Source organism: Oncorhynchus kisutch, linkage group LG18, assembly GCF_002021735.2.
Source record: "Oncorhynchus kisutch isolate 150728-3 linkage group LG18, Okis_V2, whole genome shotgun sequence".
In the NCBI taxonomy this organism is placed as follows: domain Eukaryota; kingdom Metazoa; phylum Chordata; class Actinopteri; order Salmoniformes; family Salmonidae; genus Oncorhynchus; species Oncorhynchus kisutch.
The window spans coordinates 12,457,733-12,477,286 of NC_034191.2; the positions used below are offsets into that span (position 1 = coordinate 12,457,733).

Below are 19,554 nucleotides of genomic sequence, written 5' to 3' on the forward strand. Positions count from 1 at the left end.
ACTGTCCAGCAGTTGGCGGATGCTTTAGTCCAGGTCTGGAAGGAGATCCCTCAGGAGACCATCCTCCACCTCATCAGGAGCATGCCCACGCCTAGTAGGGAGGTCATACAGGCACGTGGAGGCCACACACACTACTGAGCCTCATTTTGACTTGTTTTAAGGACATCACATCAAAGTTGGATCAGCCTGTAGTGTGGTTTTCCACTTTAATTTTGAGTGTGACTCCAAATCCAGACCTCCATGGGTTGATACATTTGATTTCCATTGATCATTTTTGTGTGATTTTGTTGTCAGCACATTCAACTATGTAAAGAAAAAAGTATTTAATCAGAATATTTCATTCATTCAGATCTAGGATGTGTTATTTTAGTGTTCCCTTTATTTGTTTGAGCAGTGTATAGATTATATATATATTATATTTAAAACATTACATTTTTATTTAAAATCTGAATATATATATATATTTAAAACATTTCATTTAAAAACAGAATATAGATATATTGAGCAGTGTATAGATTATTGTCTCTCTCTCTGTCTCTCTGTCTCTCTGTCTCTCTCTCTGTCTCTCTGTCTCTCTCTCTGTCTCTCTGTCTCTGTCTCTCTCTCTGTCTCTCTCTCTGTCTCTCTGTCTCTCTGTCTCTCTGTCTCTCTCTCTGTCTCTCTGTCTCTGTCTCTCTGTCTCTCTCTCTCTCTCTCTCTGTCTCTCTCTCTCTCTCTCTCTCTCTCTCTCTCTGTCTCTCTGTCTCTCTCTCTCTCTCTGTCTCTCTGTCTCTCTGTCTCTCTGTCTCTCTGTCTCTCTGTCTCTCTCTCTGTCTCTCTCTCTGTCTCTCTGTCTCTGTCTCTCTGTCTCTGTCTCTCTCTCTGTCTCTCTGTCTCTCTGTCTCTCTCTCTGTCTCTCTGTCTCTGTCTCTCTGTCTCTCTCTCTCTCTCTCTCTCTCTCTGTCTCTCTCTGTCTCTCTGTCTCTCTGTCTCTCTCTCTCTCTCTCTGTCTCTCGCTCTCTCTCGCTCTCTCTCTGTGTGACAGATCCTTAACCCAATGAGGAAGTTCCTGAGACAGGAGATGGTGATGGAGGCGGTGAGTCTGAGACACTAGGACAGTAGATTGACAGTGTGCTATTATGATGCTCTTCTGGATAGAGTCTGACAGCAGGGACCATAGATGCTCTGCTGAGGGACTGCTCTGCTGAGGGACTGCCCTCTGTCAGATATCAATCTACAATCTAGATAACGGATGAGAAGGATAGGACTGTGTTTCTCTCTGTCGCTGTCTCTCTCACTCTCTCACTGTCTGTCTGTCTGTCTGTCTGTCTGTCTGTCTGTCTGTCTGTCTGTCTGTCTGTCTGTCTGTCTGTCTGTCTGTCTGTCTGTCTGTCTGTCTGTCTGTCTGTCTGTCTGTCTGTCTGTCTGTCTGTCTGTCTGTCTGTCTGTCTGTCTGTCTGTCTGTCTGTCTGTCTGTCTGTCTCTGTCTCTGTCTCTGTCTCTGTCTCTGTCTCTGTCTCTGCAGAAGACCGTGGGGGGTAAGAAGGACCGCTCTCTCTTCCTCTTCAGTGATCTGCTCATCTGCACCACCCTCAAGAGGAAGTCTGGATCCCTGAGACGCAGCTCCATGAGCCTGTGAGACATACACAAACACACACACACACACACACACACACACATACACACTCACATACACACACACTCACAGACAAACTTACACACACACACACACACACTTACATACACACTCACACACTCACATACACACTCACATACACACACACACTCACATACGCACTCACATACACACATACACACACTCACATACGCACTCACATACACACATACACACACTCACATACACACTCACTCACTCACAAACACACACATACACACACATACTCACATACACACATACACTCACATACACACTCATATACACACATACACTCACACACACTCACATACACTCACATACACACTCACATACACACTCATATACACACCAATACTTACACACACACACCTGCAATGCAGCTGCTTGAGCTTCTGAATCACAATGTAGAATGGAAACAGACAGATCAGTCCATCTTGTATTTGTTCCATTCCACTCACTAACAACCTTCCTGAGAAGTCCCTATTAGGGACTGAGTAAGGCAACACGCGAGCTATTCAAAGACTTTATATTAGGATCTGAGTTGGCAACGTTATGCCCTTAACCCTTAACTTTCACCACATTGACATATCAAAGATCTAGACACTGGGTCCAAGATGTGCGACTTTTGTTTTTCAACTAATCTACTCGCGTTCGCATCCGTCGATTCATGGACCGTCTATATCCTGGTTGGTTTACACGGCCCGACTTCGTACTAGCACTCGGTGTGCACAGGGAGCAGTGTCATCACGTCATCCAAAAACATGCCAGACATTTGGATGAATATAAAATGTTAATATCTTTGGGTGTGAGTGATGGGGGGGGGGGGGGGATATTTGAAGTCTGACTTCTTTATGGGTCCGTCTATGGAAATGAAACTGCAAGACTGTAGCAGTAGTCCAAACCATGCTTCCAGACAGGAATCCTGGTCCCTTGGTTCACCCATAGAGATAGTTAGAGGACTTTGTATCTGTGCCATTATAGTGTATTTGACCGCATGGGCAGCGCCATTGAGGCTATCTTCATTTTGAAGTAGTCCATTTACTTCTTCACTATTTGGCTGAGCCCTCCTGATGAGCCGGATGGACTCGAACGATCAGTCAATGAAGTCGGAAGCCCCACCCAGTTGACTACATTTGTTGAAGCCCTCAATGGCGCTGCTCATACTTATATGGCCTTTTGGCCACTAGAGGCCTCTATCATTCTCTATGGGTTCACCCCATCATTTGCAGTGTTAAATAAAAGGAGATTTGCTGCCCCCTGGTGTTGCCTGAAACACATTGCATCGTAGACAGAAATAACTAACTATCTCTCTCCCTGTCCTCTCGTCTTTCTGTCTCCCCCTCTTCCAGGTACTCTGTTGCCAGTGTGATCGACACTTCCAGTAAATATAAATTCCTGTGGAAACTTCCCCTAGAGGACGTGGAGATGGTGAAAAGTAAGACTCCTGAAGGCTCATGGGATGTGTAGGTTATGTGTGTAGGTTATATGTGGGATCTGTAGTATCAGAGGTCAAATGTCATCATCTCTTTTCCTGTATGTTAGACCCCTCCCAGGCAACCAACAAAGAGACCATCCAGAAGATGATTGGTCGACTGGACGAGGACCTGAGTACACTGGGACAGATCAGCAAACTATCAGAGACTCTCAGCTTCCCTCACCAGGTAACACACACACACACACACACACACACACACACACATGCACTCATCTCATAGTCGTCTAACAGATCTCATACACAATTACATTTGTCCCTCTCCCCCACGCACACACCTCTCTCTCCTTCTCAGGGAAGTTAAAAGTTAAAAAACCTCTCTCTCTCTCTCTCTCTCTCTCTCTCAGGGAAACAGTCTCATACAGACCTCCGTTACCAAACCTCTCTCTCCTCTCTCTCTGAGACAGTCTCATACACACCTCCGTTACAAAACCTCTCTCTCCTCTCTCTCTGAGAAAGTCTCATACACACCTCTGTTACCAAACCTCTCTCTCCTCTCTCTCTGAGACAGTCTCATACACACCTCCGTTACCAAACCTCTCTCTCCTCTCTCTCTGAGACAGTCTCATACACATCTCCGTTACCAAACCTCTCTCTCCTCTCTCTCTGAGAAACAGTCTCATACACACCTCCGTTAACAAAACCTCTCTCTCTCTCTCCTCTCTCTCTGAGAAACAGTCTCATACACACCTCCGTTACCAAACCTCTCTCTCTCTCTCCTCTCTCTCTGAGAAGCAGTCTCATACACACCTCCGTTACCAAACCTCTCTCTCCTCTCTCTCTGAGAAACAGTCTCATACACACCTCTGTTACCAAACCTCTCTCTCCTCTCTCTCTGAGACAGTCTCATACATACCTCCGTTACCAAACCTCTCTCTCCTCTCTCTCTGAGAAACAGTCTCATACACACCTCCGTTAACAAACCTCTCTCTCCTCTCTCTCTGAGAAACAGTCTCATACACACCTCCGTTAACAAACCTTTGTCTCCCCTCAGTCTCTGGATGATGTGATAAAGGACCTGATGGCGTCGGTCCACAGGGAGCTTGCAGAGAAACAGTCTCTAGCCTTCAGTATGAGCTTCCTGCCCACCAAGCTGGAGCTGACCACGGCCTCGGCAGAAACCAGCTTCGTCTTCGAGTTCAGCTCCCCAGACACACGCAGCAACTTCCAACAGGCCTTCGAAGATGCCAAGAAGAAACTGGGTACGAGAAAACACATGTTCATGTTATTTATCATGGTATTAAAAGGGATTGTTCACTAGAGCCTTTCCCTTGAGAGTAAACAGTAGGTAAATAACCTCTATCTCGCCCTTCCTTTGTCCTATGTGTGCAGCAATGAATAAGGACCAGTGGGACCCAGAGTTCCTGAAGGCTATCCCCATTATGAAGACTCGTAGTGGGATGCAGGTAAGAGAGACACCAGCCTGTCCTGATGGTGTGCAGGGTTGGGCTCAATTAGATTTGAAGGCAACAAATTCAGGAAGTGATTTGAATTTAACATTCTGAAGAAAAAATAAATAAAATTGCTTCTACTTTTTGAAAATAAATGCCCTTTTTTCAGTTATTGAATTGTCATTTTAGTTTAATTGAGCCCAACCCTGGTTGTGTGACGTGGTTACCAGGCCATTCTGACTATGGCACAACTTGATGGAGAAAACACCAACTTCAGTATTCATAGTCCTTTTCCTCCTATCCTCCCTCCCCAGTTCTCCTGTGCCTCCCCCAGCCACAGTTGTCCAGAGAGCAGCAGTGAGGTGTGGGTGTGTAACAGTGATGGTTACGTGGGCCAGGTGTGTCTGCTCAACATCAGAGACCAGCCCACTGTAGAGGCCTGTATCGCTGTCTGCTCTGCTAGGATCATCTGTATCGCCGCGGTCCCTGGACTCAAGGGGAGGTTGGTACACAGAGCATAGTGTACAAACACACACGTATCAGTCCCTGGACTCAAGGAGAGGTTGGTACACAGAGCATAGTGTACAAACACACACGTATCAGTCCCTGGACTCAAGGGGAGGTTGGTACAAAGAGCATAGTGTACAAACACACACATATCAGTCTTTACTGTTGATGTCCTGCAATGCTTAGCTAGCATTACTGACTTCTAAGAAATCAGTGTCCTGCATCCTGTGTCTCCTAGGGAACGTGGAGTGGAGCACTCCCCAGCCCCTCCCCCTGTAGCTGTTGACTCCACCCCATCCCGGCAGCAGCAGCTACACATCTCCATCTCTCATTCGTCGCTGGAGCTGACCGAGCCCCCTTCAGGGGCTGGGCCAGAGTTAGTTCCATTTGATAGTGATGACACGGACGATGAAGATTCTCCTAGCCCCTCCTCTACACTGCAGAGCCAAGCCAGTCACTCTACTGTGTCATCCAGCTATGGCAGTGAGTACTCTCTCACATACACACACACACACACACACACACACACACATTCACATAAAACCCCAAGCCATCCATTCATCCAGCTCGGGGAACAAGTTTTCACCGACTTCAACACCCTGACCATCCTTTGTCCCTCTGTCCTAGATGAGGAGGGGTCTGGTTCTAAGGACATGGCTACAGAGACCACCAGTAGTGAGGAGGAGCAGGACTACCCCGTGGCCAGTTCTTATGGAGCTCCAGGCAGGCCAGGGGTGGGTGGAATAGGTCGACCCCACAGCGAGAGCCCCATGGACGGGAGAGCGATGCGCCGCTCCTCCCGGGGATCCTTCACTAGAGCCAGTCTGGAGGATCTGCTCAGCATTGACCCGGAGGCTTACCAGAGCTCTGTGTGGCTGGGCACAGAGGACGGATGGTAAACACACAACACACACAAATACAAACACACGCAAATACACACCGACACGTACAGAAACGCACACAAACACACGTTGAAATTCTAACTCCGTGTTTTGAACTCTCTCTGTCAGTATCCATGTGTACCAGTCATCAGACAACATCCGGAACCGTAAGAACAGCATGAAGATGCAGCATTCTGCCCCCATCCTGTGTATTCTGTGAGTCTGTCTGCTTTCATGTTCGCCCACATCAGAGAAGTCTACCACTTTTACCTTTTAAATGGTGATTTACTACTTCAGTGTCTGACAATCTCCTTCCTCTCTTCTCTCAGCTACCTGGACAACAAGGTGTTTGCGTCCCTGGCCAACGGAGATGTGATCGTCTACCAGAGGGAGGTGGGGAGTTTCTGGGACGCCCAGTCATCTCAGACGTTGAGTCTTGGCACGCCCAGTAGTCCTGTCACTAAGATGGTCCCGGTCGGTGGGAAGCTGTGGTGTGGTTCACAGAACCGCGTTCTCATCATCAACACAACCACACTGGTGCAAGAGGTATGGTTACATTACGGTCCAGTCACAAGATGGAAGGATGGAAGGATGGAAGGATGGATGGATGGAAGGATGGATGGAAGGATGGATGGATGGATGGATGGATGGATGGATGGAAGGATGGATGGATGGATGGAAGGATGGATGGATGGAAGGAATGATGGATGGATGGAACAATGGATGGATGGATGGATGGAAGGATGGATGGATGGATGGATGGATGGATGGATGGATGGAAGGAACGATGGATGGATGGATGGATCGATGGATGGAAGGAACGATGGATGGATGGAACGATGGATGGATGGATGGATGGAATGATGGATGGATGGAACGATGGATGGATGGATGGAACGATGGATGGAACGATGGATGGAACGATGGATGGATGGATGGATGGATGGATGGATGGATGGATGGATGGATGGATGGATGGATGGAATGATGGATGGATGGAACGATGGATGGAACGATGGAACGATAGATGGATGGAACGATGGATGGATGGATGGAACGATGGATGGATGGATGGAACGATGGATGGAACGATGGAACGATAGATGGATGGAACGATGGATGGATGGATGGAACGATGGATGGATGGATGGAACGATGGATGGATGGAAGGAACGATGGATGGATGGAACGATGGATGGATGGAACGATGGATGGATGGAACGATGGATGGATGGAACGATGGATGGATGGATGGATGGATGGATGGAATGATGGATGGATGGAACGATGGATGGAACGATGGAACGATAGATGGATGGAACGATGGATGGATGGATGGAACGATGGATGGATGGATGGAACGATGGATGGATGGAAGGAACGATGGATGGATGGAACGATGGATGGATGGAACGATGGATGGATGGAACGATGGATGGATGGAACGATGGGTGGATGGATGGAGCGATGGATGGATGGATGGAATGATGGATGGATGGAACGATGGATGGATGGAACGATGGATGGAACGATGGATGGATGGATGGAACGATGGATGGATGGAACGATGGATGGATGGAACGATGGATGGATGGATGAAATGGATATCTGGGTGATTGTAACCTCTCTCTCTCCCCTGCAGCACTGGTTCCAGGTGGGCACAGACAGCAGTAGGTGTGTTACCTGCATGGTGAGCTACGGCCAGGGGGTGTGGCTGGCGCTCCAGGGTAGTGCCCAGATCAGACTTTACCACGCCCAGACCTGGGACAGCCTGACGGAGGTGGACGTGGCTCCCGCCGTGCACAAGATGCTTGCAGGTAACACAGAGCACACATACACACGCGTACGCACACACCATAAGTCCCCAAAACATCGTAGATGTTCACTGCGCACACACACACACACACATTCAGAGTCAGCGCATTACACCTCTTAACCAGTAGATGGCAGCTCCAGTTCTAAATAAAATGCTTGTTCTCTTCTCTCTCTGGCCTTCCTCTCCCTCTCTCTGGCCTTCCTCTCCCTCTCTCTGGCCTTCCTCTCCCTCTCTCTGGCCTTCCTCTCCCTCTCTCTGGCCTTCTCTCACTCTCTCTGGCCTTCCTCTCCCTCTCTCTGGCCTTCCTCTCACTCTCACCTTAACCTCTCTGCCATTCTCATCCCCTCCCCAGGTTCAGATGCGATCATCCGGCAACACAAGGCAGCGTGTCTGAGGATCACAGCTCTCCTGGCCTGTAAGGACCTGCTGTGGATCGGGACCAGTGCAGGGGTGGTCCTGACCCTGTCTATCCCAGCCGTCAGCTCTGGGACTGTGTCAGGGACGCTGCGGTCACCTCTGACCCCCATGGGCTCCGCTCATGGACACACTGGCCATGTTAGGTTCCTCACCTCCATAGAACTACCTGAAGGCTTCGATGTCAACTTCCCCCTGCCCGCCGATACCACAGGTAACCACGTCACTCCACGCACCATTTCTGCTTCCAAACATATTTGCTATACAATGTTTAAAGGGTTACTTCCATATTCATGACCTTTGAACTCCTCTGTCTCCTAGGCAACCCAGCCCAGAGTGGTGTTGAAGGGGGTAATGGGGGTCTGCAGAGGCGAGATTCCGCTCGCCGTCGAGCCTCCGCCCTCCTGCCCGTTAAAACCAATCAGTTGGTGATCTCCGGTGGCGATGGCTATGAGGACTTCCGGCTGACCAATAGCAGTGAGACAGTGGGGCGGGACGACAGTACCAACCACTTACTGCTGTGGAGGGTCTGAGCCAATCAGCCGGCCCCATTTATCAAAACCCACCCCTTCAGCACCAGCAACATACTGCCCTGGAGGATGTGAGGCCAAGCCCCCTGCCCCGGGTCTGAGCCAATGAGAGTCCCCCGACCCATTTGAACCCCACCCTCAGCAAAAACCACACATAAACCCGACCCCTCCTCCTCAAAACCCACCCCCGTTTTTATTAGGTCCAGTATTTTTGAGTTATTTTCTCCGTCTTCTGATCTCTCTGTGCATGGGTGTTGTTAGCCCAGGCTGAAAAACTACAGGGTCGCTTCAAACCAGGTTTCTGTTGTTGTTTTGGTTAGTTCTGATGCAAATGTCTGTGTTGTTAATCACTGAGTGATGTGTCTGGTGTTTCGGCGTGGACTCTGTCTCTACAGACTTTACTAGGAGAGAGGGAGGGAACAAGTGAGAGAGGGGGAAAGAGAGGGAGAGAAAGAGAGAGCGAGAGATTGGGACAGTGACCAGAGAAAAGTGTGGATAAGGACAGACCGATTAGGTGAAGGATAGGGAGAGAGAAGGAAAGAGAGAGAGGTTGAGGCAGACAGGGTGAAAGGGTACTGATGGGAAGAAGATTGTGAATTCTGCAACAAGCCAAATGATGGACTGATGGAAGTACAAATGGAACAAGGCCATCCTAACAATGCATCCTAGGGAGGAGAGGAGAAATGGAACAAGGCCATCCTAACACTCCATCCTAGGGAGGAGAGGAGAAATGGAACAAGGCCATCCTAACACTCCATCCTAGGGAGGAGAGGAGAAATGGATGGAACAAGGCCATCCTAACACTCCATCCTAGGGAGGAGAGGAGAAATGGAACAAGGCCATCCTAACACTCCTTCCAAGGGAGGAGAGTAGAAATGGAACAAGGCCATCCTAACACTCCATCCTAGGGAGGAGAGGAGAAATGGAACAAGGCCATCCTAACACTCCATCCTAGGGAGGAGAGGAGAAATGGATGGAACAAGGCCATCCTAACACTCCATCCTAGGGAGGAGAGGAGAAATGGAACAAGGCCATCCTAACACTCCATCCTAGGGAGGAGAGGAGAAATGGAACAAGGCCATCTTAACACTCCATCCTAGGGAGGAGAGGAGAAATGGATGGAACAAGGCCATCCTAACACTCCATCCTAGGGAGGAGAGGAGAAATGGAACAAGGCCATCCTAACTAACACTCCATCCTAGGGAGGAGAGGAGAAATGGAACAAGGCCATCCTAACTAACACTCCATCCTAGGGAGGAGAGGAGAAATGGAACAAGGCCATCCTAACTAACACTCCATCCTAGGGAGGAGAGGAGAAATGGAACAAGGCCATCCTAACTAACACTCCATCCTAGGGAGGAGAGGAGAAATGGAACAAGGCCATCCTAACACTCCATCCTAGGGAGGAGAGGAGAAATGGAACAAGGCCATCCTAACTAACACTCCATCCTAGGGAGGAGAGGAGAAATGGAACAAGGCCATCCTAACTAACACTCCATCCTAGGGAGGAGAGGAGAAATGGAACAAGGCCATCCTAACTAACACTCCATCCTAGGGAGGAGAGGAGAAATGGAACAAGGCCATCCTAACTAACACTCCATCCTAGGGAGGAGAGGAGAAATGGAACAAGGCCATCCTAACACTCCATCCTAGGGAGGAGAGGAGAAATGGAACAAGGCCATCCTAACACTCCATCCTAGGGAGGAGAGGAGAAATGGATGGAACAAGGCCATCCTAACACTCCATCCTAGGGAGGAGAGGAGAAATGGAACAAGGCCATCCTAACACTCCATCCTAGGGAGGAGAGGAGAAATGGAACAAGGCCATCCTAACTAACACTCCATCCTAGGGAGGAGAGGAGAAATGGAACAAGGCCATCCTAACTAACACTCCATCCTAGGGAGGAGAGGAGAAATGGAACAAGGCCATCCTAACTAACACTCCATCCTAGGGAGGAGAGGAGAAATGGAACAAGGCCATCCTAACACTCCATCCTAGGGAGGAGAGGAGAAATGGAACAAGGCCATCCTAACTAACACTCCATCCTAGGGAGGAGAGGAGAAATGGATGGAACAAGGCCATCCTAACACTCCATCCTAGGGAGGAGAGGAGAAATGGAACAAGGCCATCCTAACTAACACTCCATCCTAGGGAGGAGAGGAGAAATGGAACAAGGCCATCCTAACACTCCATCCTAGGGAGGAGAGGAGAAATGGATGGAACAAGGCCATCCTAACACTCCATCCTAGGGAGGAGAGGAGAAATGGAACAAGGCCATCCTAACTAACACTCCATCCTAGGGAGGAGAGGAGAAATGGAACAAGGCCATCCTAACTAACACTCCATCCTAGGGAGGAGAGGAGAAATGGAACAAGGCCATCCTAACTAACACTCCATCCTAGGGAGGAGAGGAGAAATGGAACAAGGCCATCCTAACTAACACTCCATCCTAGGGAGGAGAGGAGAAATGGAACAAGGCCATCCTAACACTCCATCCTAGGGAGGAGAGGAGAAATGGAACAAGGCCATCCTAACTAACACTCCATCCTAGGGAGGAGAGGAGAAATGGAACAAGGCCATCCTAACTAACACTCCATCCTAGGGAGGAGAGGAGAAATGGAACAAGGCCATCCTAACTAACACTCCATCCTAGGGAGGAGAGGAGAAATGGAACAAGGCCATCCTAACTAACACTCCATCCTAGGGAGGAGAGGAGAAATGGAACAAGGCCATCCTAACACTCCATCCTAGGGAGGAGAGGAGAAATGGAACAAGGCCATCCTAACACTCCATCCTAGGGAGGAGAGGAGAAATGGATGGAACAAGGCCATCCTAACACTCCATCCTAGGGAGGAGAGGAGAAATGGAACAAGGCCATCCTAACACTCCATCCTAGGGAGGAGAGGAGAAATGGAACAAGGCCATCCTAACTAACACTCCATCCTAGGGAGGAGAGGAGAAATGGAACAAGGCCATCCTAACTAACACTCCATCCTAGGGAGGAGAGGAGAAATGGAACAAGGCCATCCTAACTAACACTCCATCCTAGGGAGGAGAGGAGAAATGGAACAAGGCCATCCTAACACTCCATCCTAGGGAGGAGAGGAGAAATGGAACAAGGCCATCCTAACTAACACTCCATCCTAGGGAGGAGAGGAGAAATGGATGGAACAAGGCCATCCTAACACTCCATCCTAGGGAGGAGAGGAGAAATGGAACAAGGCCATCCTAACTAACACTCCATCCTAGGGAGGAGAGGAGAAATGGAACAAGGCCATCCTAACACTCCATCCTAGGGAGGAGAGGAGAAATGGAACAAGGCCATCCTAACACTCCATCCTAGGGAGGAGAGGAGAAATGGAACAAGGCCATCCTAACACTCCATCCTAGGGAGGAGAGGAGAAATGGATGGAACAAGGAGTGAACACTAAACGTCTCTGTTCTCTGAACAAGGAGACTAAAGAGTAAACATTATAAAAGTAACCAATGTGCAATATATGGCAAGGGTACCTACTAAGACTATATAAACACACACACACACACACACACACACTTTCTTCACTCGTTCGAAACAAAACACAGCTGGTCTCTCCATAGCCTATGACAAACATACACATACAACTAGTTCTCACACCTAAATCACTTTTGTGTTTATAATTGTAACGATTTTTTGTTCTATTTAAAGAGAAACAACATCCCACTACCGCAGTGACGTGTGTTTTAAAGCATTTGTTTTAGGGGGCTGTAGTAGAAGAGGTATGTTTGTACAGTATTTATGTTTTCATCTTTGTCTTTTTACAGCACTTAATGTATAGATGTGTTTTTCTCTCTTTCTTTACCCCGAAGAGATGATTTACAGGAGCTCTGACACACACAAACACACACACACACACACACACACACACACCAGTGCCCTCAGGTTCAGGGTGGTGATAGTGTTTAATCTCTCCAAGCCAAGAGAACTCCCCTACAAACCATCTGGGGACATCACCTTCAACCACTCCAACCAAATGTATCAGCATTAGGCTAATTCCCCCATTGTGAGCCAATGAAGAGGCTAATGGATAATCGGGCGCGACAGGTAGCCTAGCGGTTAAGAGTGTTGGGCCAGTAACCCGAAAGGTCGCTGATTCAAATCCTCGTGCCGACTAGGTGAAAGAAAATATGTCGATGTGCTCTTGAGCGAGGCACAATCCTAATTGCTCCTGTAAGTTACTCTGGATAAGAGCGTCTGCTAAATGACTCAAATATAATCGGATAACCTGGTCGTTTGATACTCGTCTGCTGCTAGCTGTGTCTCTGTGTAGACGTATATTAGTGGAGCAACCTGTGTCTGTGTAAGTGCTCTGAAACTTTAGCCAAGTGTGGAATTCTAGTTGGTTATTCTATCCGTGTTATTGTGATGTCATATTGGGTTGACTGTGGAACCATGTGATGTCATATTGGGTTGACTGTGGAACCATGTGATGTCATATTGGGTTGACTGTGGAACCATGTGATGTCATATTGGGTTGACTGTGGAACCATGTGGGTGTCATATTGAGTTGACTGTGGAACCATGTGATGTCATATTGGGTTGACTGTGGAACCATGTGATGTCATATTGGGTTGACTGTGGAACCATGTGATGTCATATTGGGTTGACTGTGGAACCATGTGGGTGTCATATTGGGTTGACTGTGGGACCATGTGGGTGTCATATTGGGTTGACTGTGGAACCATGTGATGTCATATTGGGTTGACTGTGGAACCATGTGATGTCATATTGGGTTGACTGTGGAACCATGTGGATGTCATATTGGGTTGACTGTGGAACCATGTGGATATCATATTGGGTTGACTGTGGAACCATGTGGATTTCATATTGGGTTGACTGTGGAACCATGTGGATGTCATATTGGGTTGACTGTGGAACCATGTGGATGTCATATTGGGTTGACTGTGGAACCATGTGGATATCATATTGGGTTGACTGTGGGAACCATGTGGATTTCATATTGGGTTGACTGTGGAACCATGTGGATGTCATATTGGGTTGACTGTGGAACCATGTGGATGTCATATTGGGTTGACTGTGGAACCATGTGGATTTCATATTGGGTTGACTGTGGAACCATGTGGATGTCATATTGGGTTGACTGTGGAACCATGTGGATGTCATATTGGGTTGACTGTGGAACCATGTGGATGTCATATTGGGTTGACTGTGGAACCATGTGGATGTCATATTGGGTTGACTGTGGAACCATGTGGATGTCATATTGGGTTGACTGTGGAACCATGTGGATGTCATATTGGGTTGACTGTGGACCCATGTGGATTTTAGAGCGAAGATATTTCTATCCATTATATTTCCATGGTCTCCCCCCCGTCCCCCCCCCCCCCAACACACACAGTAACTGCATAGTACATTTTTATAAACACGACATTGTAGAAAATGAAGTGAAGACATCCGTGCTTTCATGTTAATCAAGTAACAAAATGTAGTAGAATATCACTGTGGCAAAGACATTCAGAATTTATCATTCACACTTCTTCTAACCATCATAATAATTTCATGCTGCCATCCTAGTAAATTTCAGTCATTCTTGTAAGTAACCGATCTGCCTGTGTGTGAAAGAAGTCTTTATTGTGTAATGTAAATATTGGTATATATTGTTGTTGTTTGTGTAAATAGTGCCCCCCCACACGGTCCTCAACTGTTGATATGAATCGAATGGCATATTTTTATATACTCGTGTGTGTTTTTTCTCCTCTGGCATGTGCTGTCAATCACGTTTAAATTATAACTGTCACAGAATTACAAAAGAGAGAAACTAGACGGCTTCTATGGTCATACTTCAGTTGTCATGGTTACTTCACAGTTTCTTCCTGTAGCTGTTTCTGTTTCGTCACTGTTGGGTTCTTCTTTGGAATTAAATCATGTCACTGGTGCCAGACGACCTGGTGTCTGTAACAGTTCTTACTGCCGCTGGGAGTAGGAATGTATCATGTGACATCTGTCTGCACACCTTGTAGTTTTTCAGAGCCAGGAAGTGGAGAGTACTGATCCATGCACCTGGACAGGAACAACTCTGAATCCTAACTTCTAATTCAGGATCTCAGGCAAGACGGCATATCACTACAGCAGCTAATGTAGCAGAGGTGAGGACTCACACTCTCATAATGAGGTAGCCCTGCCTGCAACCTAAAAATCTGTCACCCTCTGCCCACGAGAGGTTCAGATCCCACCCGTGACACTAAACACCACCACAGTGTCTGTAAGTTCTCTGTACCAACACAGTGTATCGTACTGGAAGGTCCCTGGATGAAATGGGCTTTATACAAACCATTCTCACACACAGCCAAGTCAACATCTCTGATGAATGACCCTCATTTGTGTGTTCGTACGAGGGGGCTGGGAATTAATGTCTACGCTCACACACTGGAATGAATGAAGACACACGACCGATTTGAAACATGTTGCGCAATAGGCCCTCTGTCTGCCAGAAATAATGAGATTTTGATAGTGTGTCATAGACTCAGTCACTAATACTCACTCACTGTCACTCACTCAGTCAGACCAGTGGAACATTTCAGAGATAGAGAATATTAGGTTTTCACAATCAGTGGAAAAGTTTAGGTATTGAGTAAGAATGTTAGGTTTTCACAATCATCTACTGTTTAATGGAATAATGTTAGCTTTATTAGAATCTTCTCTTTAAGAGACTGTGTGTGTGTGTGGGGGGGGGGGGGGGGGGTAGCCTATTTCAATTTCAGGCTATTTCTCGAAATGCTGCATCTGCAGGTTGAGGGAGGGAATGTTTATTAAATCTCAATTATGGAGGGAGAGATAATGAGGACAGTGAATTTGCATCCCATCCTTTTAGAAAGCATTATCTAAACCCTCTGATGGTCATGACAGGCTCTTTGACTAACACTGAACTTAAATATAAGAGCAACATGTAAAGTGTTGGTTTCATGAGCTGAAATAAAAGATCCCAGAAATGTTCCACGCGCTCCAAATGTGTGCATAAGTTTGGTTACATCCCTGTTAGTGAGTATTTCTCCTTTGCCAAGATAATCCATCCACCTGGCAGGTGTGGCATTTCAATAAGCTGATTAAACATCATGATCATTCCACAGGTGCACCTTGTGCTGGGGACAGTAAAAGGCCACTCTAAAATGTGCAGTTTTGTCACAACACAATGCCACAGATGTCTCAAGTTTTTAGGGAGCATGCAATTGGCATGCAGGAATGTCTAACAGAGCTGTTTCCAGATCATTTTGTTTTTCTCTACCATAAACCGCCTCCAACGTCATTTTAGAGAATTTGGCAGTACGTCCAACTGGCCTCATAACCCCCCAGACCACATGTAACCACACCAGCCCAGGACCTTCACATCTGGCTTCTTCACCTGCGGGATCGTCTGAGACCAGCCACCCGGGCAGCTGATGAAACTGTGGGTTTCACACTTGAATCCAAGACCAAGTGTATCGTTGCAGGTGGCGTCGTGTGGTTTGTTGATGTCAACGCCGTGAACAAAGTGCCCCATGGTGGTAGTGGGGTTATGGTATGGGCAGGCCCTAACAAAAACATTTTTAGGGTGGATTTTATCGATGGCAATTTGAATGCACAGAGATACCATGACGAGATCCTGAGGTCCATTGTCGTGCCATCACCTCATGTTTCAGCATTATAATGCACGGCCCTATGTCACAAGGATCTGTACACAATCCTAGGAAGATGACAATGTCCAATTAGGGTCTAATGAATTTATTTCTATTTATGTTTTTTTCTTATATGAATTTTATCTCAGTAAAATTTTGCATTTATATTTTTGTTCAGGCCCACTGTCATGCACAGTGCAAGCATTTTTTTTTGAATAGGCTACCCCCTATAAAGGACATGCAGGTAGGTTTCCATTATTGTAATGAAACAGCAGGGAGCAGGTCTCGAACTCTCGACCTTCTAGCCCGAGGTCCGGCGCGCTATCGACTATGCCGCAAAAGCATGCTCGTGCGGCAAGGACGATTTCTGTGATAAACCCAGGGTCGTTACAATATATTTTCAACTTTGTGTTGATTTTGCAGAAGTTATGGCAAAGACATTTTTGATATTTAATCCAGCCGTTTAGTAGTCTGGTATAAACAGCGTATAGGCCAAGTCAGTAAAGTTAGTAAAATCAGGTGGCCACGTGTGTGTAAACTATGTTCGCGAGCCTCTGAGGTCATAGCAAAGCTTTAGGCGCCCTGATGATTCGCGAGCAGCCTGTTATGAGGCTAGGCGGGTGAATCGCGACAGATGGCTCCCGGTCCCGCTAACTCACCGGCGTTGTCGTCCCGGGGCGCGTGGATTCCCCGCATTGACTCGTGATGAGTTCAGCAGCAGCAGAGGAGGCGCGCGGAAAGAAAACATGGGCACACTCTACTCGGGTTTCTGCCGATGACGTAGCGGCCTGTAAACTCATCTAGAGAGTTTACTGTATTTACATTTCTGGATCACAGAGAGCTCGCGAGGGGTAGGCCTACTTCCTACCGGCATTTTTTTTTTATATCCCTTATATGCAGTGTACGCGAATGTGTGACAATGATCGTCCCAGACCACTGATTTAGCCCTATGTATCCGCCAATCTGGTAAGTGTATAAACTTTTAGTTTATGAGTTTGCTTGTTTCATGTTAGTAAATCGTTTGTCCTGCCTCTTCTGCTATTGGTTTGACAGCTTTTACAAAATTGTACGACCCATTTCGCTAAAACATAGTAAAACTGTGCATCAATTAGTCCATTTCTATAGGCTATAGCTACGTTTGTAGTTGTAGGGCTTGTTTTTATAATGAACATGTTTCCTTTCCGAATCAATTTATAGGAGTTGTGATGTTTTATTTTGCTATAGCAGACAATAGTTCCCCCTCATTGCGTTATGTATAAAGATGGGAAGAATACGTACTACTTTGTTTAGTTAAATTCACTGAAACAATGTCACCACGAGTTGACGCTCTTGTTCAAGTTTATCCCAATATCATAATTTTGTTATAGAGTCCGTGTTAAGAAGAGGCTAGTGGAGCATATTTTGATGGTGCCTGTGTCTCGTGTTGCTCTGTCTGAGTATGTGGTACAATGAAAGTACAATGAAAGTAATTGGCGCATTTTGTGAGATGCCCCAGGCTCTGCAGGCAATGCGGTTTCCTAGTCAGCAATGTCGTAATGTCACACGGCGAGTGGAAATATGGACAGCGCATGATGCCACGTCTTAATGACTCGTGTGTCGCATGTAGCCGAGATGAATTTGAGCAGTAGCCGAGGCTGGGCTATATCCAACTGAAACGCCGTGGTGTTATGCCACACTAAACATTGGTTTTCATAGTTAGAAAGTTGTCAAGTTAGAGAGGGCCTTTGTCATATTTTCTCTACTCAGTTCTAAGCTATCGACAGTCTGTCTGTGAGTGACACGTTTTATGTGAGATGTGATCCGTTACATTGTAACTATGTTCTTGTCCTGTCTGTCTCGCACGCGTCCCCTGGCTCTCCACCACGCGCTGCCACGCATGGGTGCGTGCTGAACCTACTGCAGCCTATTAAACACGAGAGAAACCCTAGAATCCCCTTTCCGTGCTGGATCAGTCTTTCAGGGTTTCCACTAGTTACCACAGCCACAAGGTAAACATGGTCTATATCATAAGAATGTATGAAAACCAAAAATTGCTTTCTGTTCTTTATTTCAGTTTAGGCATAAGGTCAGTGGTGGGGTTAGGGTTAGGTTTACGACGATAAATATTTTGTGGCTGTGGTAACTAGTGACGACCGTCTCCGTGGATAGGCTTCTCACTACGGGTTAGTATCACAGACCCAGGTCAAATTAATCCACAGGTAGGTTTCAATGAAGTATATAAACCCTGGATTGCGGATGCTATGTATTGGTCAATGAGAGGCTTTAAAGCCACTGGTCGGCCATATTGGCCCTCTTCAGAAGAAGCAGTCCTCGATAGGAATGAATTTAATTCTATATTATTTAAAGTACTGTAGAAGTCGTTTTTTGTTTCAAGGACAAAATTACATGTTTTTAGCTATTTTTGTTGTTGTGGGGACAGTAAAATTAGAACCTTCTAAAAGTATACTTACATTTTAAAACAAATATTTATCATTTATGTTTAGCTCACATAATATAATTAAAAAGTATGTATTAAGGTGTCTGTAATATAATAAATGTGGCAAAAACAAATGTAGACATTAATAAATACATTTCTATAGATTCAAAAATATTTTTTTATAAGGAGGGGGAGTTCCAAGATGGAGGTGTGGTGGCTTCAAAACTAAATCACTTGTAGGTTTAGGTTTAATTCTGGTTCAGTTAGTCAATAACTAAATATGTGATTTCAACTAAGTTGGACTGAACTTAAATGACATGCCTGTGACTCCATATTTAAATGGAGTCAACTGCGGTACTACCATAGTCATCTGACATAACCTTGATACCCACACTATCGTAGTCTTGACTTAAGTGGAATTTGGTACAAGAGGACTTATCTGGGCCTGTGGACACCAGCCCAAAAGGTACCAGTTGCAGAGATAACTATTCAATCTTCAACAATAAATAGTTTTTTGGTGGGTTAGTTTGTGATGCTTTTGTTATTGCCAACAGTGAATAACAATGACCGGTTAGACGCTGTCCAGGGGTGTGACCTTCTAATTATGCCGTAATTGTTCCATCATTGTAATGCCTTACCTACTGGGTGTGTTTGCCATTCAACTTCGGCCTATCTGTAATATCTATTTGTCTGTGTGGGTTTTAGCAGACCAAGATGGATTACCTCTGGGCATAACTGTCAATCTATTATCTGTTATTGAATGGGCACAGACTTCAACCAGCCACTATTTTAGACATGTAATTCCTCTGATAACCGTCTCC

The 19,554-nt window shown here is 46.5% G+C and overlaps 1 protein-coding gene across 1 annotated transcript in view; it reads left to right on the plus strand.

Moving 5' to 3' along the window:
• The window catches only part of LOC109909503 (rho guanine nucleotide exchange factor 17-like), a 108,283-nt gene extending 92,624 nt beyond the window's left edge, over positions 1 to 15,659 (plus strand). Inside the window, exons 7-20 of the mRNA XM_031795392.1 lie at positions 1,025 to 1,075; positions 1,505 to 1,614; positions 2,986 to 3,071; positions 3,179 to 3,297; positions 4,123 to 4,330; positions 4,461 to 4,534; positions 4,834 to 5,021; positions 5,265 to 5,509; positions 5,654 to 5,921; positions 6,037 to 6,123; positions 6,237 to 6,453; positions 7,550 to 7,724; positions 8,076 to 8,351; positions 8,459 to 15,659. Coding sequence (XP_031651252.1) covers positions 1,025 to 1,075; positions 1,505 to 1,614; positions 2,986 to 3,071; positions 3,179 to 3,297; positions 4,123 to 4,330; positions 4,461 to 4,534; positions 4,834 to 5,021; positions 5,265 to 5,509; positions 5,654 to 5,921; positions 6,037 to 6,123; positions 6,237 to 6,453; positions 7,550 to 7,724; positions 8,076 to 8,351; positions 8,459 to 8,670 — 2,316 coding nt within the window. The 3' untranslated portion in view covers positions 8,671 to 15,659. The remainder of the gene's footprint in view (positions 1 to 1,024; positions 1,076 to 1,504; positions 1,615 to 2,985; positions 3,072 to 3,178; positions 3,298 to 4,122; positions 4,331 to 4,460; positions 4,535 to 4,833; positions 5,022 to 5,264; positions 5,510 to 5,653; positions 5,922 to 6,036; positions 6,124 to 6,236; positions 6,454 to 7,549; positions 7,725 to 8,075; positions 8,352 to 8,458) is intronic.
• Positions 15,660 to 19,554: the final 3,895 nt, after the last annotated feature.